Source organism: Poromitra crassiceps (genome assembly GCF_964638095.1).
Source record: "Poromitra crassiceps genome assembly, chromosome: 3".
Taxonomy (NCBI): domain Eukaryota; kingdom Metazoa; phylum Chordata; class Actinopteri; order Beryciformes; family Melamphaidae; genus Poromitra; species Poromitra crassiceps.
The window spans coordinates 28365163-28392981 of record NC_139625.1 but is presented as its reverse complement, the minus strand read 5'-3'; the positions used below and the strand labels follow the sequence as shown (position 1 = coordinate 28392981).

Here is a 27819-nt window from a genome sequence, read left to right as displayed (position 1 = left end):
TTGATTATTTTTCCTGTACTTGTCTGATTGAACGTTGTAATGTACGTGTGGTTGGAGAGTTTTAGGCCTCCACTGAGAAGAGAAAGGAGACCAGACCAAACATGCACAGATGGCATTTGCATGAGATAAAGCACTAACTGATGCTATCGATTCAGAAGACATGGGCAATCCATTCTGTTAAAAGAGCAGATCTTCTCGTACTGGATACCAGAGACCTTGCAGTTGCATCAGTCATCGACACTGTGAACCGGACTGAGATACTTGGAGAGGACCAGTATGACACCTACTGTATGTCAGTGAGCACCTGGTCAACCAGACAAGGCCCATCAAATATCCCATCAAGAGGAACGACCTCCCTCTATTCAGTTGGCCGTCAGTCCAGTCAGAGAGAAGTCCAGATACCAACAACAGCTCTCATACCTGAAGAATAACTGTTCCCTGTTCTCTGGGCTGTACATACATTGCATCACAGATACGTGATGGAAATCTGGAGGAGTTCTTTGCGCATGAAAACCAGGCGTGTCCACGAGCATTGCCACAAATGTCCAAGCTGAGAACTGGTACCAAGTCAGACTTGGTTGACTATTTGGAGGACCTGGTTCCTTCACAAGAGAATGCATCTAACCCCACATTACAGGTCATCATCCTTGATGGGGCTGCTCTCGTGAACATGCTCCAACCTGGTGCTGCTAAGACATTTTCAGATTTCACCATTCAATGAGTGAGCTCTTGTTTGCATTGCTTGTTTGCATTGCATTCACAGCTCAGAAACATATGTATTAAATATGTTGATGGTTTTACTATTACAATATTTAGTTCCCTGAATGCCATATGTAGTTAGGTAGTTGCTAGCATGTTGTAAATCAGTGATACTCAACCCAAGGCTCTAGAGCCACATGCGGCTCCTTTATGGGTAGTTGTGGCTCTTTTAAGTCCTACTTAAAATAAATAAATAAATAAATAAATATCTAAGAATAAATAAAGGGAGGAAAGGGACTTTTTGCAAAGATTTTTTTTGGGTAAATGTGGCTCTTGAGTAGGGAAAATGTTGAGTACCACTGTTGTAAATAGTACCACTGTATTTCTCATCCTTGTAAATATGGGATTAGCCACCGGAATCAAGATCCTAGGTGGTCTAGAACCTGAGCTAGCGGTAAAATAACTAATGCAATGTCCCTATAGCCAAAAATGGTCTTAGGGTATGCTCTAACAGTGTGCCAAAGCTCATGCTTTTATCATCAAAGGCAGAATTCATTCACATATCTGCAGAACTATTACTGTGTCATGTAAAGCAGTGATTCTCAAAGTGGGGTCTGGAGGTGTTGTGAGTGAAATACTCAACAATTTATTTGCTATTGCTACTATTTTAGTAGTAGGAGTATGAGAAAGTCCAAGTTTGACAGAAAAATGAAAAATAACTTATTCAGATAGCAGCAGTGAGAATGCATGGAAATGGCTATTTCCATTATATATATTTATATATACAAAATAATATTCCCATCCGTAGGGTGATGGAAGGGTATGGGTGTCACATGTCACAATCCTTTCAGATAGAGGTCGCTCTAGCCCAGTGATACTCAACTTGCGGCCGGGGGGCCAAATGTGGCCCGCGACAGGGTGCAGAGTGGCCCCCCGACCATTTTCTAATAATTTCACATTAGTTTTCATTGTGAATTAGAATCTAATTCACAATAAAAACTAACGTGAAATAAAGTTTGACTGAGCTCCATGTAAATTGTCAAATACCGCCGTCTGCTTGCTACCCAGGCACTTATGTATGTACTTAACTAACTTAACCTAACTAACTATCCGGTGTGCACAACATTGTCAGACTAAACTCTGGCTGACACCTTAAAAAGCTACAATCCGCTACAGAAAAATGTATATTGTTTGTTTATTAACTGGCCCCTGGCCTCCTATCATTTCACTAAAGTGGCCCCTCGGGCAAAGCAAGTTGAGTATCCCTGCTCTAGCCCATTGAATATCAATTGAAGGTCCTGAGATGAAAATGTTTTAGATCCCCTAATGTCGGCCATTTCTTACACATTCAAGGCTAATGCTGCAGGCAGATATCATTATGATTGGACTGGTGTTTGTGTTAACCAAATGACTACAAGGTTAGACTGACATATGACTGTCATATTCTGCAGAACTAACATCATCCAAACCATCCAAGTGGAGGATGTTTTTCTTCATTTCCAGTTACTACACACAATTTGCCTATTTTTGGGGAAATTGTGGTGGGCTTTTTGAAAAGAGGCTAACATGATGATTGAAACTGACAATCTCTGCAATCCATTTGGAACTCATTCAAGATTACATCTTTATCTGAGTGACTGCAGATTAATGTCCAGAGAGAGGTGTGCTAAAGCTGGATTATCCATTTGTTGGGGATCCATTTGACCCGATGGGCGCAGCATGCCAGCCTCACACGCTCTTGCATCTGGGGGTGCCCCCCCCCCCCCCCCCCCCTACTTGTTTAGGGGCAAGGATGGGATGGGACAAAAACCTCTCATCTTGATTACCATGGTTAGTGATCCACATAATGTGGATAGAAAATGGCAGTCATAGTCATTATACACACATTTACAAGGGATGTACAGTACTGCATGGTCCCTTCAAGTAGCCTGATTTTCCAAACCATCTCTAAACCAGAATTCAGCAGAGCAGCAATGTACACGTCTCCTGTCTTCAATTCAGAAAACAAGAGGGCTGCCTAATGTTTCACCATTTTTCCTCATTAATATGCAAATGTGTGCAGCGAGGCACAAAATCTAATCAGATCATCTACTCTGTAGGGGGAACCTGTGGTTGAAGCATGACCTTTCTATCATGTATTGTTCTTGAGTTATGGTGTTCACAAGAATGTGTCTACTGAGAGACAGGCACCACCGCATGTACCGTGGTGGCGGTACATAAAAAGACTATGACAAAATAACATGTAAGGCAGTTAGATAGCTACAGTCATGGCTATTGCATATTGCACATGTATTCGCCCTTGTTTTGTATTAACAACGAGCATCAGTGTGCTCCACCTCTTGGTACCAAGGCTTTCCTCCCAGGGCCGCTACATGGGCGGGGGTTTAGGAGCGGCACCATTCGGGAATCTGCGATAGAACAACATGTGTGAGGAAACGGTGTATTGTATCTTCTTTTGCACAGATCTCTAATATTTTGGAAGAAACAGAATCACAGAAACCCAAATCTCTAGGGCTTTACTGACCTGCTGTCTTGCTCCTGATTGGGGTATGTGATGATGACTCTGTTTCGATCAGCGAGGAGACCTGTAGTTGGCAGGCTGCCCCCTGTTCTTCTCATGTGCCGGAAGGTGATCTCTGCTTGGCTACTGCGGCCGGCGGCGGCGCTACCGTGTTTGTGCTTCTTGTCTGAGATTGGGAATCAACACAGTGGTGTAAGATTAGAGTGCCTGGACCAGTATAATAGTATCAAATGTTGAATGAAGAGATTATAGAATTTAAATAATCCCATGCAGAGACTGACCTCATGCACTTTCTGGATAGTTTTCACTATCAGTATATCATAATACTGAAAAGTTAGCTTCCCTCTCCACATTTCAAAATATGCTATACAGTGCTTCTCTACAGTGTGGCGTTATGCCCAATCACATATGAAAGCAACTCATCATGAGCTGTGGGAGTAGAAATGTCACACTCACTCTTGGATACGTCATGGGGTTGGGCCTCCTCCGTGTTACATGGCAGGATGTCGTGCACCAAGAAGTGCTGCAGTCCTCCACTCAGACTCATTCCTCTTAGAGGCGTGCTACGGGACATGAGGGGCAGCAGTCCAGGTAGGCTTAAATCCATGGCAGGCACAGAAGCCCCGGGGCACTGCGAGCATGGCTATGTGAGACATATCACATAAGGAGGGGAAGGGAGGCAGAGTTAATACTGCAAGACAAGAATGAGATGGAGAGGATGAGCAGATATTCAGATAATGTGATAGAATGATCTCCTCTTCACTCGAGGTCTTTGGCCTACTGATGTGTGCATGCTTGCCCTGTAACAGTTTCTATGTCTCCTGCCTCCTATGGCTCCCATTGTCATATATTATATTGATATTGAAACCTTTATTTATCCCCGAGGGGAGATTCAGGCGTCTAAAAACAGCAACAGCAGCAGGGGTTAAAAATACAGAGCAGACAGAAAATAGTAAGAGATAAATAAAAACAATACAATTTAAAAAAATAAGTTAGTCTATGTGCAAAGTCCGTGTTTTGTAAAGTGCAGGGCCATGTGCAAGTCCGAGGTGTAGACGGTGAACATAACAGGTGAGAACACTGTTTCCTGGGGGGCGCCGGTGTTGCTGACCAGCACCTCTGACTGGCAGCCCTGCAGTCTGACATACTGAGGTCTATCGGTGAGGTAGTCATGAGTCCAGGCCACTAGGTCGTCCTCCACCGCCATCGCTGAGAGCTTCTCTGCTAACAGTGATGGCCGGATCGTGTTGAAGGCACTAGAGAAGTCGAAGAACATGGTTCTTACCAGGCTACCCGGCATCACTGGGTGCCCACTGCACCCACACCCGTGCAAAGAGTATGGATGATTAAATTACTGTTGTTCCAGATATATAAGCATCTTACAGCGGAATGGTTATGACTACTCGTCAATAATACTGTTCAAATTAAAACAAAAAACAATAGAAGCAGGCCTAGGCATATGGCTGAACGGACAGGGATATAAGGGTCAGTGGGGGAGGGTGTGTGTTGATGTTTTTAATGAGAAAGCCCAGGATCTCTGCTGTGACGTTCCCACATCTTATTAACAAGCAGAGGGGGTCGCGTTGACCTGGCTAATAGGGGGTAAATCCACTGGTGCATTATCGGCCAGGCACATTTCATGTAATCAGCAGGATGAAGCTAGCAGGCTTAGCTGCTTTTAATTCAGAGCTGGAGGAGCATTAACACAATACCGCCCCTGTCTGGCACCATCAGGTAAGAGCATTACTGCCCTGCCCTCAAATCAGTCAGACTGATTTAAGAGTTTGATCCATGTTTTTTGTTCTCTTCCCTTTTTTGGTGGCTGCTGTTTGTTGTTGTTTCTCTGTCAACTGTGTGATGTCCTGTTTGATTGTATTTCATATGATAAGGCCCATTATGGACTCTTACATAAACTAGGCCTTTGTTGATTTTTTAGGTCAGTCACATAAGAGTATTCACCTTATGTAGAAGAGAAAGTCTGGCTTGAGAGACTAACAGGAAGTGTAAACACAATCGGAAGTTCTGATTGTGTTTACACTTCCTGTGACTCATAAACCTAGTCTGACTCATATGTGAGTCAAACGGTGAGTCAGACTAGTTTGAGCAGGTAAAACAGGCGGCGTTTTGAACAGGAAGTTGTGACACAATGGGTCAAGTGGGCGGGGCTACATAAGGTGAATAGAGATAAGAGCTTCCTTTCTTGCAAACTGCAAACGCTGCAGTACTTCTACAATACGACATGATACAGTATCATAACCATCTCTTCTATATATCTTCTATATAGCATGTATTTTTAATCTGTCAATCAAGCATCCATGTTTCCCTTAGCATTATATTGTAATGTAATGAAATGTAATCAATAAAGGTTCTGCTACTTTCCCATAAAAGCCAGTCTATAAAAATATTGTCTTAGGCATAGTTTTAATTTAGAATATGTTCTGGCTGTAGCGAGCCTGACTTCCTCAGGCAGGTTGTTTAACAATCTAGTTGCCTGGATGGCGAAAGCCCCGTCAGCTTCAAGAGTGTCTGCCACAGGATCAGCCTTGCCAGAGGATCTCAGGCTGCACTCTGCTTCATCAAGGGTGGACAAGTCTGTCATCTAACTAGGGGTCAGATCTTGGTAAGTAAAAGTAATGAGTACAATTTTAAAATCAATTCTAGCTCCAACTGCAACAATTGTAAATATAGTAGAATTGGTATTGATATGCTCTCTTTGTTTAACAGCAGTTAAAATTATAGTTGCTCATGTTCTATACAAACTGAAGATGAGAGATCGACTTTTGACTGAAGATAGGTGCAAAGGGAGTCTAAATGAGATTATATAAGAGCATGAATGACTTTCTCCAAAATGGCTATCTATTTTTGATATGCATGTATGTGTATGTGTGTATATGTTTGAGTGTGTGCATGCATGTCTCACTGGTGCCTCTGTATAGAGGAGTTCAGCCCTGGTCCTCTCCTCCAGGGTGACCATCACTCCATCCAGCACCTGCAACCTAGAGAGACACAGCACTACTGTCGGCCTGTGGAGGGAACGCCGGGCCGCCTGGGAGAAAAAAACAAACACCTGTTCAATGAAACAACCTGGAAATAACTTAGACTGACACTAACTATCACCAAGCCAAAGCATGTACGGAGCCTGAATGAAGCCTGTCCTGAGACATCTGGTGTGAATGTGATGCTATGTGGGTCCCATGCACCTCCCTGACGCCCCCAACCCCCGGAGAATAGTGTTCCCAACAGCTATCCCAGTGAGGTGACCCAGCTGATAGCTGCATATAGCTCGCTGGCCCTCCCCTTCTACTTGCTCCACTGAGGGCACGCGCCCTCTGGCCAGGGTACAAACTCAGCCTGTCCAGTCACAGAACTGCGTGTTCCTGCAGGACACTGTTGTGAATTTGGCTAGGGAACACGGGTTCTTGATCTCATGCGGTCGACAGCAGGAGGTATTGGCTGTTGGCTTCTACCCCCCTGGCAGGATTAAGCCCCCTATGGGAAGAGAAGGGGGATGGGCGCTGTGGGGTAAACAGGCCACCACAGCTGAGCATGGCCCCACGGATGACAGGGAGGCCCTGGGCAGCGGACTCTGCACAGGCCTGATCCATGAGCTCCAGATGGGCACTATGCCCGGGCCAGTCGTGCCCTGCCATTTGGTCAACGGATTTGTCTCTGATGCCAGCCAGTGTGAGGCACAGCAGACGGCCCATCATGTAATCGCTTAATTTAGAACCACAGAGTTTCACTCGGTTAGTGTTTTGGTTTGTGTAACTGAGACAGTGAGCCGCTAAGCAAAGAACCCTGTGACCACCACCAACAGCTAGTGGAGTCAATTCAATGAACAGAGCTCATAACATAATGGAAAAAGGTTTCATTAGCTACCTAAGAGTACCTACAGGCAATCATGGAAAATAGTTTATATCAGTTCACAAGGCCTCCTGGTGTACTTTGAGGTAGATAAACGTTGGTAATACTCACAGGGTTGCCAACAACAGATAGTTCAGTCAATGAGGGAAGCACCTCTAGTTTCTCAAGCTCTGCGATGTCCTACGGAAAGTAGAGAAACACACATTAAATAATGCTACATTTTATTTATGTTTTTACTTGTCTCTCCCACTGGTGTGACCTGCTATGTGTTGATCACGGAGACATATGCATTAGGGCTGAACCTTTCCATCATTTTGATGTAGTGAGGATAGAAGCAGCTGATGGCGGGGATTACACGTGTGAGCGCTCGTTAATCTCATGAGAGAGTTTGGGCACGCGAAGGGACATGAGGGTATCTCTCTCATCCCCAGGTTTAAGACTGGACTTGGCCGTGATTCAAAGAAGCCACCCATTTCGATGACTAGTGTGTTGGGATGATTTATGCTTTATGCCTTAATTGAATGCATGAAAACATTGAGAAAGAAGCAACTGGAAACAAAAGTGCAAATCACTCGCCTGGGGTGAGAAGGAGATGTAGACTGAGAAGATGATTACACGTTGCCTTGATTGTTCCCTCATAAAGCCCTGACCTTCAATCAAAGTTGATTCTCCTTAACACTACCCCATGCATGCCCCAGTGGGGTGGTAACGACTCATGATTACTATGTTTCATGTCTTAGTTTGCAAATGCAGGGGGGAAGTAATATCGCTGTAGGTTGAATAAAATACATTCTCAAACATCCGACACATTTTGCATATGAATTACACTGTAAAAAGTCATGGGTAAATCAAAAGCTATACAAAAGCCGACCGCGACCTTGGCAGTCTCCTCAGGAAATCAGCAATTGAGTGAGTGAATTCCTCTCATGAATGAAACCCTCAATACACAGGCACAGATCCAGGCTGGAGTACCTGTATCTTGTTCATGCTGAGGAACAGCTTGCGGAGCTCAGTCAGGGGCTCCAGATAGTTGAGCTCCCGGATGCGGTTCTCCGATAGGTGCAGCTCCAGCAGGACATTCTGGCCTATAAAGGAGTTCTCCGTCAGGACCTTGATCCGGTTCCTGTCTAGCACTAGCTCTCTGAGCTGGTAAAGGCCCTCCAAGCCCTCCACCTGGCTGATCTCATTACCTGGAGAAAGGGAAAATCTCAAAAAGTAAGAAAGTGCCAGATGGAGGTGGAATAATGTGAACTAAATATCTGGAGTTATCATTTTCAAAAAAAGAAAAGTAAAATTACATTTCCCAAACAGTGTTAAAATGTCAGCCTTTTAAGGTCATATAAAAATAGGCAGGGTATGTGTTATTGACTCCTTGTGAAAAGAGCACCAAAATTACCCATTTGAAAGGTTTCTAAGCAAAAAGCAAGACCAGACAAGTAAGGTCAGCTTTGTGGGACAAATCATCCCAATAAAGCAAAACACAATCGAAATCCATCAAACACAGTTGAAAAGAAAGTTGATCTTTCTTTTCTTCAAGCCTCATTTCCCACCTGGCCTGAGGTCTGAGGGAGACGTTGCTCTCTGCGTTTGCCTTTTCACAGGCTCTATACACTGTGCTTTTCACAGGCTTTGTAAGGGAGGCCTGCTACATCGCCCGCACGTACCTTGAAGGAAGAGTGCTTTAAGATTGGTGAGCCTGCTGAGCTGCAGATTGGCCATATTTGAGATGCCATTGTGACTCAAATGCAGCACCTCCAGACTGCCCATCAGTGGCTCCAGGCTGTCCGGGGCTCCAGCTTCCCTTTAACAGTGACAGAATGGGAGGTCTATGCTTTGCTGACTGTGGTTAAACAAACAGCCCTCTCTCCCCCGCTGTCTCATTTAACTGGTCGGGCCTCACATGTGCAGACCAACTCAAGGCAATCACAGTCAGGTCAAACAAAAGCCTGGCAGTCAGTGCAATGCTTATGACATCCACTTGATCTATTGCTTATAGGAAAATGCAATCGGATATATATATTTTTTACAACATACATCAAAAATACAGAAAATTCCCATTTTCCATTCTAGGGGGGAATTCTTCAGAAGGTTGGAATATTGTCTCCACTGAAATGTTCTATTTTGTCAAGAGAAATGGAAAATAGTACTGCTGCTGCTTTGACACTGACCTCACGCCCTCCAGCACCTTTACTAGTCTGACATTAAGAACTCAGATATGTGCTGGTCAGTGCTGCCCCCTAATGGTTGCATTCAATTCAAAGTCCATACTTCACACTCAGCTGCAACAACATGAAGCATACAAATAAACTGGCATGTCTTAGTTTTTTCTGGAAAGCCTCATTGTCACATCTGAATGAGAACTGTGTGTGTACCTGTTGCCTTTGGATGAGCTCTGCTGGCCATAGCCACTGGAGTTGACTTTGTGATAAAGTATCTGTCTGTTAGTCAGGTGGGCCTGGACTTTCTGCCTGGGAAGGATGGACTCGATGTGGTTATGATTCAGACACAGAGCCTGGAAAAGATTGGGAAAAAAAGATTGGGACCAATGGCTCATTACAAACCAACCTGCTGACATTTACCGTAGTCGAATTACCTTGATGTTGGGCAGGTAGATGAGGCCCGAGAAAGAGGTGAGATTGTTGTGCTCAAAGTTGACACTGCGCAGGTTGTGGAACAGGTCTGCTGGAGACAGGTCCACCATCCTGTGGAAGAAACCACTTTTTTTAGTAGCCTTGTCTCTCAATTTGAGGCACCTGCACCTCACTGTTATTACCTCCGCCACGGAGCTGGAGTTGGCTGGTGGTTATGTTTTTGCCCCTGTTCATCTGTCTGTCTGTCTGTCTGTCTGTCTGTCTGTCTGTCTGTCTATCTGTCTGTCTGTCTCTGTTTGTCTGTCTGTTTGTCAGCAGGATATCTCAAAAAGTTATGAATGGATTTGCATGAAACTTGGCAGAAAGGTTGGTCATGGGCCAACTTAGAAGTGATTAACTTGCAACGCCCATTGGTCAAAAGTGGGCGTGACAAAGGGCGTGTTCAATCACAAAAAGGCCCCTAACTTCCAAATGGATTCATGCAACACCACAAACCTTTGCAGAAAGGTTGGTCATGGGCCAAGGATGAACTGATTCACTTTCCACGCCCACTGACTAAAAGGAGGTGTGGCATTGGGGGTAGCCAATCACAAAAAGGCGTCTAAGTTCCAAACAGAATCACGTAACATATGCCGTGGCGGAGGTATGCACTCTACCGAGTGCCCTCTAGTTAGTAGATATTTTTCAGCATAATAATTACAATCACGTTCATTTCAAGCTCTTCCCTGTTTGTCAAGTTTAAATGTCTACTGAGGCAGTTTATTACCTAATAGAGTAGGACTGCAGGGTGAGGTTGGTGATGTCAGAGTAGTTTGAGTGGCCCAGCTTCTCTGCCACCATGTCAGGGGTGAGTCGTCCCCCATACACATCCTTTGCATTCTCACACTCAGTCACTTCCTACAGAAAACAACCAAGTCATTCAACATGAACTGTGGGATACAGGCTCTATATATTACATCACTACAACATTTGATCAGTTAGATTGGTTGTGGTTATTGACGCATACCACCGCAATCCCATCCAGTGCTTTTAGGGAGGGCAGTTGGAACACCACGTATATCCGATAGTTTTCCAGATTCTCCACCAAAGGATTCCCATAAAGATCCAGAATGATGAGGTTTGTCAGTCCCTGTTGGAAAGGTATATCTTCTCAAACAATACTATAAAAAAAAAGCAATACTATAAAAATAAAAAAAAGCAAGTCAATTGAAAAGGTCAGATTTCTATATAAATGCAGGCCATTTCTTTTGTTTATTTATTTATTTATTTATGTATTTATTTATTTTTAATCAATTGCCTCACCTTCATATAGTAGATGTCTCGTGTGGTAGAAATATGGTTGCCGCCGATGTAGAGCTCAAGGAGGGAGCGAGCTCTCTGAATCCCATGCATGGATCTGATATAGTTGTTCTCCAGCGACAGAAAGTGCAGGTTGGGCAGCTGGTCCAGGACTGAGGCATCCAGACAGGACAGCTGGTTCCCATTCACCCCCAGCCGGTTCAGACAATGCAGTTTTGACAGTCCTATGAGAAAGACAGAGAGATAAAAAAAAAATCAATATCTATTTTACAGGTACTTCTACTGTAATAACATTTGAATAATAACATTGGTGTTGAATTGCTGTGCTTCCTCCCTGTAATGTAATTTTCATTTTTGATCATGCATTTTATTATTACTGTTGTTGTTGTTGTTGTTGTTGTTGTTGTTGTTGTTGTTGTTGTTATTATTATTATTATTATTATGTTTTTACTATTCTTTCATTGCATCTTATTTTGTTATGTTATGTTGTTTTTTGTTTTTGTTTTTGTTTGGGGAGGAAGTTTTGTAATGTCTCCACTTTCACGCTCAAATTGACAGTGTGACTGACCATCCAGTGTGCTGATACAGTTGTTGTTGAGGGAAAGTTCCTCCAGGTGCAGGCAGTTGTCAAGTCCTTCCACTTTAGAGATGTCATTGTCATTGAAGGAGGCCCAGCGCAGGTTGACCAGCTTGTCCAGGTTGGTCAGCTTGGAGATCCTCTGGCTGTCCAGGTTCAGCGCTGTGATCTACTCCAAAGTCAGAGGTCACAACTGAATTAAAAATGTATACAATATTAAAGATGCAGTTTGTAGGATTTTATGTATTGAAGTATCTCTAAAATGATGATTCAACAGGGCTAAATAAATGAAGCACTGCTGTGGAAATCCTGTAATCATAGTGCAGAAGGCTGCTTTGTCTTGCTATGGTTTATAGTTTACTTCCAAAAGCAGTTGCTGGTGAACCTTGCTGGTGTCTCAGGCAGACATCAAACGGCTGCTTTGTGCTATATCTCACACACAGAGGTGTGCAGCTAATCACAGTCACACAGACACACAGCTATGTTTTTTCTGTGAAAATAATGAAATTGTTGCATTGCAATATCCAAATTACAGGACGCTTTACAGACATTCCCCCCACCCCTCTTCTTAGGGGAAAAGATGTTTTAACCAGTCAACAAATCAAGTTGCTGGTACACAGCAAAATTGACATTGATAAAAATCAATACTATGCCAGTGTTACTATAAGTCCACACCCACCCATCAGAGTTAATTTAACACTTGTTCATTTTGAACATCCACCCCAGAGCCATATCAACTTCTAGTGCACAAACTCTCCAATCAACACTTGTCGACTCCAAATTATAGTCACTGAAAACACTTATGAACAATGGAAAATTGACTGTGGACATGACTATTATGGTGATTACAGCCGCAATTTGGCATCATGACTGATTTTGTTTATTTTTATGTTGAGGAAATTCTAAGCAAGCCACACAGACACAAAAAGTGAGGATTTTGAGATTTTTGAAAAATAAAGAAAAAGTGGAGTCCATAAATGGCCATATTATCAGTATCATGTACCCATCAACCCTATTTTCCTAACAACTTACAAACTAGATCTTTAATATGTAGGCAGATGCATAGGTGTCATTTACACTGCTGGACACGTGTCCCCATCACTTTTTCAAATGGCCGAATTTGTCCATATCATTTATTTTGTTTTACTTTGTACTTTTTTTATCAAGTATTTTTCACCTTTTTCTCCTATTTTCTCCCCAATTGTACTTGGCCAATTCCCCCTGCTGTCTGTCCCGGTCATTGCTCCATCCCCTCTGCCGATCTGAGGAGAGCCATAGACTAGCACATGCTTCCTCCGATACATGTGCTGTCACCAGCCGCTTCTTTTCACTTGACAGTGAGGAGTTTCACCGGCACGTAGCGTGTGGGAGGATCACGGTATTCCCCCCAGTTCCCCTCCCCCTCCCCCAAACAGGCCGGCCAGAGGAGACGCTAGTGCAGCAACCAGGAATCATACCCCACCGGCTTCCCACCTGCAGACATGCTGGTCAATTGTGTCCATAGGAACGTCTGACCAAGCCGGAAGTACGACTACCGGGAATTGAACTCCGTGGTGGGAAGCAAGTATTTTTACCTCTATACTACCCGTGACTTTTTTTAAACATACTTTGTTAAAATGTTCTGAAAAATAGTGCACCAAGAAATGTTAACTAACAAATCAGAACGCATTGAAAAAGCTTTATTTGCACAATAAGAAAACATACAATGCAATGTAAATATAGACGAATCATTGTCCAAAAAAGGTAACGTTATTCCTTCAATTGTTTCTATTTTGTCATATTGTAGGGCAGTGATATTGGATATTGTTATTGCTGGGCTGACTGACATGCACTGCTGCTTTCTGCAGTAGATGTGATATTGGCATTGTTTGATTGACATGGTGTTGCAGCAGTGGATGTGATGCATATGGATGACTGTACTTGTGCGGTGTATTTTCATATCGTCAACTCTGTAGTAGCCTAGGTCCTTTTGATGTGCCGTTATGCATTTTTTTCTTGCTGTAATTATGTACTACTCCATTGGTTCCTAAACTTGGGTATGTGGACCCAAGTACCCAAGTACCCACGTACCCTAGGCCTAGGGTACGGCCTAGGGTACACGTACCCTAGGCCTAGGGTACGGCCTAGGGTACACGTACCCTAGGCTTAGGGGTACACGTACCCTAGGCCTAGGGTACACGTACCCTAGGCCTAGGGGTACACGTACCCTAGGCCTAGGGTACACATACCCTAGGCCTAGGGGTACGTGGAGGTACTACAGGGGGTACTTGAGAGAGAGGGGGAAATGGGAAAATGTAAGAATAAATCATGAAAATAAAAATAAATCTGCTCAGGTCAGGCGGCACAGTGTGCAGTGACTCATTCTCGGTGACAACTCAAACTCCCACGATGTTGTCTGACCTTGATGTGTTGAAGACCGTTAAAATGTGTGTGTGTGTGTGTGTGTGTGTGTGTGTGTTTTCCATCTGATCCCATGTCCCCCAAACTTTTCAACACAAAGTGACACCCGTCGGCAGATGTACCTTTGTGACCACTCCTTCACAGAGAAACCATTGCTTGTCCAGAGAAGAAAGTTAGCTGTGGACAAAGCTCACCTTTGCAGTCCAGCCTGGTTCCAGCTCTCTGTTGAGGCCCCAGGGTGGTGGACTGAGTTGACACAGGAGCTGGGCTGCTGAAAGCAGGCTGAGGCTGCGGGGTCGTTCCCTGTTGGTGCGGGAGTGAGCCAGAAGAGACACCTGCAACCAGAGTGTCACCAGGTCTGACTGAATTACAGCCCTACCAGAATATCACCTACAGTCTACTACTGTGTCCTTCACTGGAGAATATTACCAATCAATCAAAAAGATACGCTGCCTGTCTCCTTTACAACTTTGAATTTCCCCGACAGTTAGAAATACTGTATACACATAGAAGAAAAAGTCATCATTTGGCCTACTTGTTCAGCCGCCCCAAGAAAAGAACAATTAGAACCTGGGTCTCCAAACAAAAATGACCCCCAACACCTACAGGAAATTCTACATGAATATGAAATGTGGGAAAAGTGAGATATTATATTTTCACTATACTTGTGCTCATTTGAGTGTAAATTCATATTCACATCCACACATGCTGCAAAATGACCTGTGTATTTCCTAACCTGGTTAATTTTGGACCCAGCAGCCATCTGGACGGACGCAGCAGCCTCCTCGTCTGCTACCAGCACATCATCCAGGTGTGTGAGGGTCATGAGACGGCCCAGTATCGTCACCCTGACTGACTCTGGCTGGAACAAGAAGAGCAGCTTCACTTTATCAACCCACTGTCTCCCATGCAGTGGCCATTGATAATACTGTTGAACCTAAAGCTGGTCATATTTATAGATTTGATTCATTTTTGCTCACAGCACGTACCCGGTGCCAGGGGTTGTGTCGGGTGTCCAGCTTCAGCAGGGCAGGCGTGTGTTTTCTCAGGACAGCCGTCTCCTCCCTTGCCTTGGTCAGCTTGTTCCAACGCAAGTCCAGCTGTTTAAGCCGCCCCAGCCCCCTCAACCCATCTAGGGTCACTAGGTGGTTAAAGCTAGCATCCACAAACTCGAGGTTGGGCTGGAATTTCAACAACACAGAAAATGCATGTTCAAGTCACAGTGGGGGGGGAAACGTTTTCCCCTTCTGCAATTCTCCACAGCCACAACTTAGTACTAGTACACCATAGTTGTGTCCTGTCAACTGTAATTTATTCATTTGGACAAATCTGGAATTTGTGATATCTTAAGATTATGCACAAAACTTTTCACTGTGGATCAATTACACCAACTGACACTGCGTTTCTCCAAACTGCTGAATCTTGAACAGTCCCTCCTTTCAAATCCCAGCATCTTGTTTCAACCAGTATGTTGCATTACAGAAGCAACAAGACCCCATCTAAATGCCATTCGCTTAACTTCAAACACAGTATGTCGTTTCAGCAAAGTAATTTCATTATCTTCTCTCAATCTCACCATGTGTGAGATGTCATCCAGGTGCGTGAACTCGTTGAAGCTCATGGTAAGATGACGCAGAGCCGTCAGGCAGCAAATTTCCTTTAGCTTGTTAAGACTGTTGCCATGGAGGTTCAGCACCTGCAGGTTCAACACATCAGCGATAACTCAGGGAAGTGCTATCATTGTGAGTGCATAATATAGCTTCAAAATCAGACTCTGAGTTTAAAGGCTCAAATCCTTACAGTGTTGCACAACAAGTTAGCTGTATGTAATGAATAATAAAGTGTTGGGGTGAAAAATAACAAGATGAAAACAAGATAATAAAAAGGTACTGCACAACAAGTTAGATGTAATAAAGTGGAGTGAATTACAGCAGTTGGGGGGTGGAGAGGCTAACTCAGTAAGTCTTCAGTCCTCTGCAGTTATGGGAGGGTAGGGGGGTGACGGAGGCTACAGCTCTGGGTTAAAAGCTCTTCTTCCGTCTGTTCGGGCTTTGATGGCTCTGTATCTCTTCCCCGATGGCAAGGGGTCTAATCATTCTAATCATTAGACTAAGCATTAATTCAATGTCATTTAAGATAACAAATGACACATAATTTTTCAGGTAATCTAAGTCAGTGGTTCTCAACCTGGGGGTCGGGACCCCCCATGGGGTCGCGAGATTATTTTGGGGGTCGTGGGATGGTTATCTTAAAAAATAAAAAAGTAAATAAAAAAAATAAAAATAAAATTGAGAATGATTTTTCTCCCATGATGATTAACTCTACCATACCAATGATTGGTATGGTACGGTATGGTAGCATACCCAGTGCACACGCGCACTGGGAGGGGCGCGGCGGCGGGAGGGGGGGGGTCACGAACCCCAGCCTAAATCTTTTCGGGGGTCACGGCCATTGACAGTAAGTCGCGGCTCCAAAAGGTTGAGAACCACTGATCTAGGTAATGCCATTATCACCAAAATTATATGACCACTATCGGAGCACTCTGGTAGACTCATTATGGCAGAGGTTTTCAACGTGGGAGGCGGGCCTCCCCAGGTGAGCTCTAAGCAGTTTCAGGGAAGGCTCAGTAAATGGAAGTGAAAAGATATTACATTACTTATTAAAAGGAGATCTCATACAATAGCCTAGTGATTGTGATTTGGTTAAAGAGTGTTTCCCACTTTCCCAGAATCAGGAAATGCCTTCACACAGACCTTTGTATTTGGTGTAGTCTGAAGTATGTCAAACAGCAATATCAGGCTATCTTGGCTCAATTGTTGAGTATCTATGGGATCAAATAACATAATTATGATCCCATAGGCATCCAGGAATTGAGTGAGGGGGGCTCCTTTTTCCAAGCTTGGTCTGGGGGGAGGCCCACAGTCTCAGACTTTGAAACCCCCTGCATTATGTCATTACGTCCTCGGAAGGGATACCATTCACTGAACATTTTGCATGCACTTCAGCCCTCAACCGATGGGACACCATAAATACAGACTGACTGCGCCCTGAATCTCATACCGGTGTATTCAGCGACATGGTAGAGCGGCAGGCCCAAAACCAGAGTGCTCCGATAGTGGTATAACTTTGGTTATGACATAACCTACGTTATATTTCCCACCATCTGTCGCCCTCTGGAAATGCTTACAGTGATCTGACTGAGTACGTTGGCTCTAGCCACATTAAGCAGAGTTTTTTCATCCAAGCTCAACATCTTCGGCCGTGGTTTCAGCATGGGATCCATGTTGAGGACCTCCTTGTCCAGGCTGATATCATTGGAAGGAGGGTCATCTGTGTCTTGGTCCTAATAACACAGCACATATCGAAAGGCTTAAAGTAGCATTTTTGTTTGTTGAAAAGGGGAAAAGCATGTGTTTTAGGGGGATAATAATAATAATAATAATAATAATAATAATAATAATAATAATAATAATAATCTTTACTTATAGCACTTTTAAAAACAAAATTACAAAGTGCAATCAAGAGAAATAAAAGACTGAACAAATAGCGTAATAAAACAACAAGAAACAACGATAAGGTAAAACAGCAATCAAACAAAATAAATCATTTTAAAAACAAATGGAATAAGTAAAATAACAGACAAGGCAACAACAACAACAAAAAACGGGCCGTGAAATGCCAATGCACTTCCTCAAGCTATCAGTTAGAATAGCATGGTCTATCAAATGCAGTACTACAGTGAGGCAGCATTAACACATATCTGGAGTATGAAATTACTTTCAAAAACTTCCAGCAGTGACTTGATATATTTTCCACTACATTAACGATGAAAGGTACATTTGAAATAGCAGAAACAACAGCAGAAGGATCAACACTGGGGAGGCCGAACACAAGAAGCAGTGTTAATCAGGGACACATACAACCAGAGCCAGAGGACAGACAGCTGCTGTCAAGGAGGTGCTGGAAGACAGTCCCATCACTCCCATGAGTTAACACATTGAATGCCAGCCATGTTTTCATTCCTGTAGGTAAGTTGTGCCAGGGGTGTTTTTGACGATTCTGGCTCATTTTACAACAGCCGAGGATTCTTTTCTGTTAAGAATTCATGAACACCAATCATCTAAAAATAACTAATAGAATGTGTGCTTTCTCTGTCTAAAAGAGTTAGTTTGCAGAGTTAGTAGTTATGTAGATATTAGCCGTTGAGTACAGCATGGTTTCAGCGTCTGGAAATTTATTCAGAGATAAATGGCTTTTTGTGAAACAGTCACTTTAACCATTCATTTTTGGCATCAGTAAGACCGTCAGACATTCTAAACAATAGTTTTGAACAGTAATTTCCTCCATAACAACAGGAAACACCCCTCTCATTTAAACTCCTCCCTCCGTGTGTCTTTTCCTCCTGGCTGTACAGCGGGCGTGTCAGAAGCGCTTTTGCTGCTGCCTGCCTGTGTGCCTGTCTGCCTGCTTGCCTGCGTGCGGACGCTCCTTGTGCGAGTCAAGATGGGCCGGGGAATGCGTGGGCGATGGGCAGATGTTGATTCTGGCCTTTCTGAGGTGTTTCAAAGTGTGTTTCACCTATGATCTATTTTGCAAATCGCTCTCCGCTCTCTGTGTGCTGCTGCCGGTGCGCGGCCGCTCTCAGGCAAGACAAGTCTTGAATGGATTACTGTGAAATCGCCACGGCATTTCCTTGAACGGCTTGGTCCCGCGGCAGTTTTTTCTTTGATTTCGGTCGTCTGGGGGAGCACTGTCAACACTTAGTGGGTCGGTAAAATAGATTATACACATTATCTTGCTCCAATAGTGATCTCGAAGATGTAAAAGTTGTTGATTGATGTACCACCGTCAAAAAAAAAAAATGTTTATCTAAGACGAGTTATTTCGGCTCTGGCACTTAAGCGTTGGATTATGTAAGACGAATTATTTCGGCTATGGCACTTAAGGTGTTAATAGTATCTACAAGTTCCTAGCCTAAATTGACTCAGAGTATTTAGATGATGACAGGATACATCAGCAAAGAAAATGTGGCGGGAAATCCCAGCACCTGATGTCCTCAATCTTATCTTAAAAGAAAGTTACAAAACTTGTCACAGTCAGCATTTGAGAGAGATCAGGAGAAGCAGGAATAACAAGGTGATCTGTAGTACTAAACAACATCCTGGGATTATGCTGATTGGTGGAGATTAGCTCAGAGAAATAATTAGCTCTTGCATCTATAATTTTTTAATTTGGGATACCGGTAGTACTAACTTCTTCGTATGTTGGTAATGGACCAGGATCTTACTAATTTTCCACGTTCAGCTCTTCTACAATCTCTTTTTCTACAACAAATGCTTTGATTCATCCCAAGGTTATAATACTCTTTGGATTAGCCTTGACGCGAGATCCAGCCTTCAAGAATGAAGGCTGAATCTCGTGTCGAGGCTACTCTTTGGATCTGGTTTTTAGTGGCGCAATAGCATCTGAGGATGATGAACAAAGGTCACTGAAGAAATTGAACAGATCATTTGTGTGGGGAAAAACTGGACTAAAATATGACCAGAATTTGCAAATATTGATGAAGAATCTTGAGCGCTTTAACCTTTGAATTCATTACCTTGGCGATGTACTCAAAGTCAATGATGTACTCGGGCAAGACCAGCTCATGGTCAAACACAAACCACTGTCTCTGTCTGGGACTGCACTCAGGTCCACTGTGAGTTTTGGAAGAGTTGGGTCTCTCTGAATGAAAACACACAGAAGTGCAATGACACTGCAATGTTGAGTGAAAAATTGTTCCTATTCATATATTTTGGATATATACCTTCTCTCATCATCGTTCTGCACTTGGTGTTCACATTGCGATACACAGACTGGGCTTTGGGATAGTTGCTGCAGTCCACTGGCTCTCCTTGTCGGACGGAGTGACTATGGCCCAGAAACACTTTGGAAACAATGATCTGACCTACAAGCAAAAATAAATAGTTCAGTTATTCAAGACAAAAAGAACACAGCACAAATAGTCACAAGAGAGGAATATAAGGATGAGCAGAACTCACAGACCGTGTTTGAAAGGAATTCTGTCAGAGTTGCCTTGGCTGGCCTGACGCAGTATGTACTCAATCCTGGGCTGTTCAGTCACACTCAGGCTGTTGGATAAGGGTACAGCACTCGCTCTTCCCAAGGCCTGGTACAAAGACAACATGGTAACAATCAAGGTAATTTGGAGGTTGTGTAAACGAAATCAAGCCTGTTTGGTCCTGTGGCGACGACGTATAGTTCTTTCTCATTACGAGAGGAGGATTGAGATTTTTTGTAAAGATGTATAATTAGTTACATTTTTACACTAATAGAACTTTTCATTTCTTATTTTATTAATTCGATTCTGCTTCTTTCTTTCAACAGGTACAGACGAGTGTGTGTCTCACAGTCACACGTGACTCACCTGGATGACCTGCACCTGGACTCACCTGGAATAAAAACACTGTGGTGGGGGGGAATACTTTGAGCTGTTGTAGCAATATACTTTACATACCTTATACTTTTCTGCTGTTTTGAAACCTTCCTCTGGAACATACAAGGTTTCGTTCTTCTCATCGGTTCTTTCTGGGTCAGATACATAGAACAAGTACTCCAGCCAGCGCTTGTAATTCCTACCGGCAAAGTTGAGATTAAATTCAAACAGATGTCTTGTAGCTATTATGACAAGGTTTCATTTTGGGTATCATTTTGTCTTCTAATAACATGCTCCCAGTTGGTTACTGTACAGTACTGTAGACATAACATTTAACTGTATTGCTACAGTGCTCATGATGATACACAGTTTTAAATGTCTGCTAACCCACTGATAAATAACTTAGGGTTATGAATATAACCCCAGTTTTATGAATAATATGAGAGAGATGACTCACTATGGGATCAGATCCTCTCTGGACCTTAGACAGAAGCATATGTATTATTTCTACACCATATCCAGATTTTAGGGTCAGAGGAAGCTCCCACCAGAATCATTAGGCTCTGGCTATGTTGGGGATTTGGTGAAACTTGAGAAACTTTCGTGGTAGACGGGGGAAACGATGGAGGTCGAGGGTGGGTGGGTGACTCGGGCTGAAGTCAATTGATGAAAAGTGGCTTCTTTATCATCGAGGATAGTTTCCCAAAAGTTGAGAGTGGTGGCCTCTGTCACACTGCTCTTTGCGGTGCTAAACCACTGTGAACAGTTAAGCTAGCTACTGCAACAGGACTGGTGTGCTGCTTCATGGGCAAGAAGAATGCTGAGAATGGCATTGATTATCCCACATATATAGGGTGGGGCTAGTGCCCCTAGTGGCAGAGGGAGGAAACATTTTTATTCCTCTGACCCCAAAATATGGATATTTAGTGTAGAAAATAAATATGGTTCTGTCTAGGGTCCAGAGAGGATCTGGTCCCATAGAGAGTCATCTCACGATGATTCGAAATAAAATCCTATTATTAATGATTAATGATTCATTATTGCAATGATTAATTATTGTTATTATTATTATTATTATTATTACAGTCCAGTTTCACTCACTGTGAAAACACAGCAGACTCATCACTGGCTAACAGGGTATGAAGTTTGTCCTCAAAGCGAAGCCTCAAAGCACGGTTGTGGATGCGGATAATGCGATTAATCTTGATGCCAGTGATGCCATGAACCTTGTATTCTGTGGCAGAGAAACGGGACAGCAGGAGGTCGTAACAGGGAATAAACCTGTTGGGCACATAAGAAAAAACTATAGAGTGAATTCTGAATTTGATTTCACGTCAATCATCTCAAGTTATGTTGTGTCTTTAGTTATAATTAATAATGCCACAATAAGTACCAGGCGTCTGTGGAGCAGCCCTCTTCAAAACGAATATTTCCAACAGTCTCCAGCTCCATTAACAGAAAGTGAACCATATATTCCTTCCTGTTTGTGGCTTGGGCCAATTCCTGCTCATACCAGGCCTCAATCCTGAAAAAACAGAGAGCATAGTTTCGAGCAGTGATTCTCAACCTTTTTCATATCAAGGGTCCCTAATTTAGTACCATTAGGTCCACAGACGCCCCCATTTGATGAGATTTCTCTCAGAGCTAAATCTGAGAATACAATCTTTATTGTTTGATATGATTTCTGTCCAGAATTCCATGACTATCCGTATTGTGGAGAGTGAAACTATGATGAAAACAGTCATTCTTACATTCTCTAATGTGTTATCTTCTTGTAAATTAAATAATGGTTAAGTTGAACAATTCATCAATTTGCTGCGGACCCCCTAGAACCCCCTCAAGGACTCTTAGTGGTCCCCGGACCCCACATTGAGAACCACTGGTATAAGAGTATGCTTCATGCAGCGTTCAGAGGCATGTGTGTAAAGAAAGAAAGGTATTATATTCAATTAAAAGAAAATCTCTCAATATCTTCTCCAAATACACAAACTCACTCCTCCAGTCTCCTGCTCCACACTCTCAGCCTCCCCCTCAGTGCAGCCATCTTGCTGAGCATTTTGTGCTCTAAGGTGGGATCGTGGCCGATGTCAGCGGACATGTCACCGCTGTCCACTGAACCTTTGGTCAGTGGGGAGGCTCCATCCTCACACGTGCGGACGGACGTCCTGCAACCGGTCTGCACCTCTGATAGCTCACCCTCCAGCTGGGAGTGGGCACAAATAAAATGTAAGTCAACTGTAAACAACACAGCAGCTGAAGATAATGCCTAAACAACTCATAAATGAGTTATCTGCACATATTTCCAGGATTGTACATACATTTTTGAGGGCATAATTGAGTGTTCTGATGCACTCCTCAGGTAACTGCAACAGAGTCTTCTTCTGCTCCATCAGACTGGCCTGGGTCTCTGCCAGGCTCCTCTGAGCAATGCGGACACGCATGTTATAGTACATCATTTTCTTCATTACTGTGGACTGCAGGGAAAGCAGAGTATTCGTAATGTTAGTCTGACATCACGCAAGCAAGGGAGGCAGGAAGGGACCCAGAACTGGGGGTAACCTGCCATTCAAAACAATGAGCGCGGATGTGAATTTTGTAAATAAACAAGACACATATGTGGTCTGAGCTTCGGTTTTTAGCCCAAATATTACAAAAGACTCCACTGACTCATAACAGGTCTAAAGTCATGTTATAACAGTCGGGCGCACTTAGTGACAAACAAGACAACAGTAAAACAGACAGGTTTTTGTATTGAGTTTGGCGTCAGTGGTCGTAACCCATAAGAGAGCGAGCCCCGTACCCCCAGCGTTGCGTAGCAACAACATCGGAAGTAACTCCAGAGTCCAGAGTAACATTACGAATGCTAAACATCTACAGGCCAAACATACTGAATAGATAGGATCCTGCTGGTGAAACTCCTTGCTGTCAGGTGAAAAGAAGCACCTGGTGACTGCACATGTGTCGGAGGAAGCATGCACTATTTTGTGGCTCTCCCTAGATCGGCAGAGGGGGTAGAGCAATGACCAGGACAGCAGGGGGAATTGACCAAGTACAATTGGGGGGAAATGGGAGAAAAAAGAAAAAATATATTAAAAACCAAACAAACAAAAAACATTAAGGGCCAGAAAAACGGTATTCTCTAATCTATCTACTATCTCTAGACCTTACTGGTCTTCTCACCTCCGCTGCTTCCTTCACTTGCTTGCTTGAGACATCATAGGTGTCGAGTCGCTGAAGGCCTGGCATGTGGTAAAGGACATGTGTGGCGTAGTTACACAGCAGACACACTGGGTTTGGAGTTGACTGGGGGTCCTTCAGTCCCAGCTCTCTCAGGTGGGGTAAATGGGCCAAGAAGGTCAGCTCCTATATCACAACAACCACAGAGGAGACAGGCTAGCTAGTTTGTGGCAGGGGTTATTTAATCTCTAAGCACTACTGTTCCTCAAGAATGAATCAAGCCTTCACATTTATGTTTGACTCTATAAGAACCTACAGATGTAGCAATCATATAAGTCAGAATTGTATTGCACTGCCATCAAGAGGAAATTGTTTAGATTTTTTTTTTCTCACTTAGGCTGTCATGGCTGTAATGTTTAAGATTAGCCAATGGGCTAAAAGAGATCCAAATCCAAATCAAATCCGAAGGCAGAAGAATGATCTGGCAACCACTTGACACTGACAGACATGAGTTTTGTGTTACAATATGCCAAATCAATCCTGCAATAACTGCTGCATTACTAATAGTTAAATGTTGGATAGATAGGTGAATAGACGCAGCCTAGATGCATGATGGGGAGTTTTACGATAGCAACTTCTGTGGGCAAAACGGACAAAAAGAAAACTCAAATTAGTGCATTATGTTCAGCGAACTGCCCGCAATCCCAGACTTGTTGATTGCACACTGCAAAGGAGGCATACAAATGTGCCATTTACATGGCTCAATAAGTCAAACACTCCTTCTTGAAATTGTCTGTTCCTTTCTTCTTTTTTTCCATACTCAGCAGCTAAAGAAGAATTGCCACATCATAATGACAAAGAGAGCAGAGACTTTGACAAATTGAAAAACACTTAAAAGCAGCACATCTTTGAATAGGCAGTTGTCTGAATGCATTGAATGAGGACTATAATTGGATTCTTCTTCTCAGCAATGGCTGAGTCGAGGCGGGTCAAAAAGGTGGATTGCAGGCAGATGACTATGATCTGAGGTATTAACTCCCATCAAGGCAAGACTCACAAAACCTCTTGTGTCCTTATATATATATATATATACCCGGGACGCGGGTCGGGGTCTTAATCGGCCTCGGCTGGGTCTACTGGGCGAGGGTGTATGATGTTGGATAGACCCGAAACACCTTACGACCCCAGTTAACATCACTGATGACGCGTCCCAGCGCATGCTGTAGCATTGTATTTTGAATCATATATATATATATATATATATATATATATATATATATATATATATATATATATATATATATATATATATATATATATATATATATATATTATTTGTGACAGAGCTACTGTAGGAATGAATAAAAAATCGGAACTGGTCAAGAACCCGGACATTGCACAAGAATTATATATCATATATATAGACATCACTTTTTAAAGAAGGAATGTTTTTTCTGTCTTACCTTAAAGGAGCTGATCTTGTTCCCTGACAGATTGAGGTTTTGAAGGTTGACATTAGGGTCAAGGCTATGACCTTGGAAGGAGTTAACAAATTATTTAATTATTATTAAATTTATTTTTTATTTTATTTGTCCAAAACAGCTCAATGACAATCTAACTTGGCAGAAAAAAAGTAGACAGTTCCTAAACGTACCAATCTTCTCAATATTGTTGTCAGCAACGTTCAGTTCTTTCAGTTTTTGAAGAGTGTTCAACCCCTTTAGGAGAAAACACAAACGAGGCATCTGATCAAAAATGGGAGCATGCTATTTTGACAAAACACGCACTATAGTAGTTTTTGACAAGCAAAATCAATCTCATACATTTAAAAAAAATCAGTAATCAGTAAGCGGTACAGATTTGCAGTACCGACCCGCTCCACCCGCTCCACCCCCCTCTCCCCTCTCTCTGCCGCCCGGTGAGCTGGGGGAGTGGCCTAGGCTAAATCTACACACATCTCGTCCACACACGACACATCCCATGCTCAAACATCACATAGTCACTTATAGAAATGGCTGCACTGCTTAAAAATAAAATACATATGCTACAGTAGCATAATGATAAACATAAAAAAGAAACAAACCTCTATGCGAGTTATGTAGTTGTTGTTGAGCCACAGCACTTGTAGGTTGATATTGAACTCCAAATTCTCTATTTCACTGATTTGATTATCATATAGGTAGAGTCTCTGTAGTTGAAGGGAATTCTGTAGTCCAGATATTCCCTGTAATATAGGGAAGACAAAGCACATTAGATGCGTCCAGGGGTTCACTAACAGTTTTTCTTAAATCAGAATCAGACTATTGGCCAAGTATGTACACATACAAGGAATTTGACTCGGGTTTGAGTTTCTCTCAAAGTACTCACATACAGAAAAAATATATATGCACAAGTTAAAACAGACAAAGCACGGGTACATTTAAACATTTGCAAACATTTACAATAACTAGCCTACTATTATACAATAAGTGTGGTGTAGAGTGTCTATTTTAAATAGCCTACCTATAGACTATGAAAGAATGGGTTGTGACCCAAAATTGTGGTAAAGTCTGAAAAGGTTTAAGAACCTGCCCAATAAAACAAAGTTGAAATCGCAAAAGCAGCTATAATGAACCCTAATGAATCTAAGAATTGGTAATTATTGCAATCAGTTATTCTTGTTAACAGTTAGCCTGGGTAAACCCAGCCCCCACGTGACCTGCTCTCAGAGCTGCTCACTAGCAGGGTCTGTCTGAGAGCAGGTCACTGGGGGCTGGGTTTACCCAGGCTAGTTAACAGTTGTTACTTGTTACCCCAGTTATTATTTGTATAGCTATCATCAGCGTGGCAAACTCACTCTCAGTTGGCATTCGACCAGCCAGAGCTCCTGGAGCAGAGGGCAGCAGTCAAGGCCTTGAATGTGGCTTATGTTCTGGCCTACTATAGTGAGCTGACAGAGCCTGGGGAAGAAGGAAAGCCCCACCATGCGGGGATAACCTGAGAAGAAGACCTCCAGGGAGCTGACGCTGCTCCCATCTTGTGCTATTTTTTCATAGGACACTCCATTGGCCATGCACTGTTGGGGAAAATAATAATAATGTTCCAAGATGATATTTTTTAGTAATTAATCATAGTTTGGGAGGAAAAATCACCACCTGCAATGGAATAGCTGTGCACAGAAGAGCAGTGGATGTAGTACATAAAATATCACAGTAGCCTGTTTAATACATGCCCTCATGCCTACACTTTGTGACATGTTGCCATGCCTTGTCAGAAAGCATATCAAACAGGCCTACTGTACTTCTTTATAATTGAATGTCAAACTCACCAGTTCTTTGACGACCTCCTCGTCATAACGGAGTTTTTGCTTTTCACTCAGTATCATAACTTTCTGTCCTGAAATTGACAGCAACTAAGGTGAGTATCCTTACCAAAGAACTTGCAAACAGAGTTAATGAGAGTACAATTAGCTAAGTTAGCTAACGGTATAGCTGTTAAGGTTCTGTTGTTACCCACTTTGTGCAGACAGCTGTGCAGTTGTTGTGTAGCGTTAGTTAACGTTATTATAAATTACTTGTAATATTTAAATAATTTGAAATGTTAAACCCAACCTTGCATGGTAAACAAAGTTAACTATTTTTTTCCAGGGCGGAGGCCATAACAACTGCGAACATCTGATCAGCTCAGCAATGTTTCTCGCATGGTTTCTAGGCACAAGCGTCTGGTTGCTAGGCAGCCATGTTGAAACTTTTTAACCCTGATACTTTGAGCTACCACACGAGGGCGCCACGCTGTAAGCAAAATCTCCACAAGAACACTAAACCATTCTTAAATATATCGTTACATTTTTAGACACAAATCATCACCAAACATTACATATAAAATACCAGTTTCCAATATTTTCCATTCTCATTCACCAAACCTGCATGAGGTTTATTAGTGCTCTTGGGCCACATGCCTCCAAATTGAAGTGCATTTGTGCGAATACATGTTTCACATCACAAAGCGTCATATCGCTTGATGACTGTCCGATACTTAGCGTCGCAGATTAAATGGCTTTCAGAATTGACTGCCCCAAATAAGTGGCAACCATGAGCTACACGGACACCATGACGTCAGCGTCGAAGCACTGAACTAAAACAATCAACCTCACTCCTCTTCTGCTCCCCGACCGGACCGCCTTATCAGTGGAATTTAAACAACACGCCGAGTATCCATAGCTACACGAGAGAAGGCAGTCACCAGTTATTTGTTTCCATTGTCCACACGTAGCGCT

General features: G+C 42.9%; 1 protein-coding gene across 1 annotated transcript; it reads right to left on the bottom strand.

The window, feature by feature from the left end:
- Nucleotides 1-3067: 3067 nt before the first annotated feature.
- On the bottom strand, nucleotides 3068-26928 carry lrrc9 (leucine rich repeat containing 9; the record flags this gene model as incomplete). The annotated part of the gene is made up of 32 exons (XM_083632981.1): nucleotides 3068-3107; nucleotides 3224-3386; nucleotides 3677-3851; nucleotides 6141-6266; nucleotides 7196-7264; nucleotides 8057-8274; nucleotides 8749-8885; nucleotides 9457-9596; nucleotides 9678-9786; nucleotides 10442-10572; nucleotides 10682-10804; nucleotides 10978-11198; nucleotides 11543-11720; nucleotides 14146-14286; nucleotides 14688-14813; nucleotides 14941-15132; nucleotides 15528-15647; nucleotides 17139-17294; nucleotides 19551-19675; nucleotides 19758-19898; nucleotides 19997-20120; nucleotides 20469-20586; nucleotides 21489-21668; nucleotides 21781-21912; nucleotides 22382-22590; nucleotides 22706-22861; nucleotides 23568-23750; nucleotides 25028-25098; nucleotides 25219-25282; nucleotides 25648-25788; nucleotides 26401-26619; nucleotides 26872-26928. The coding sequence occupies 32 exons, from the start codon at nucleotides 26926-26928 to the stop codon at nucleotides 3068-3070; spliced, it is 4485 nt and encodes a 1494-aa protein (XP_083489107.1).
- Nucleotides 26929-27819: the final 891 nt, after the last annotated feature.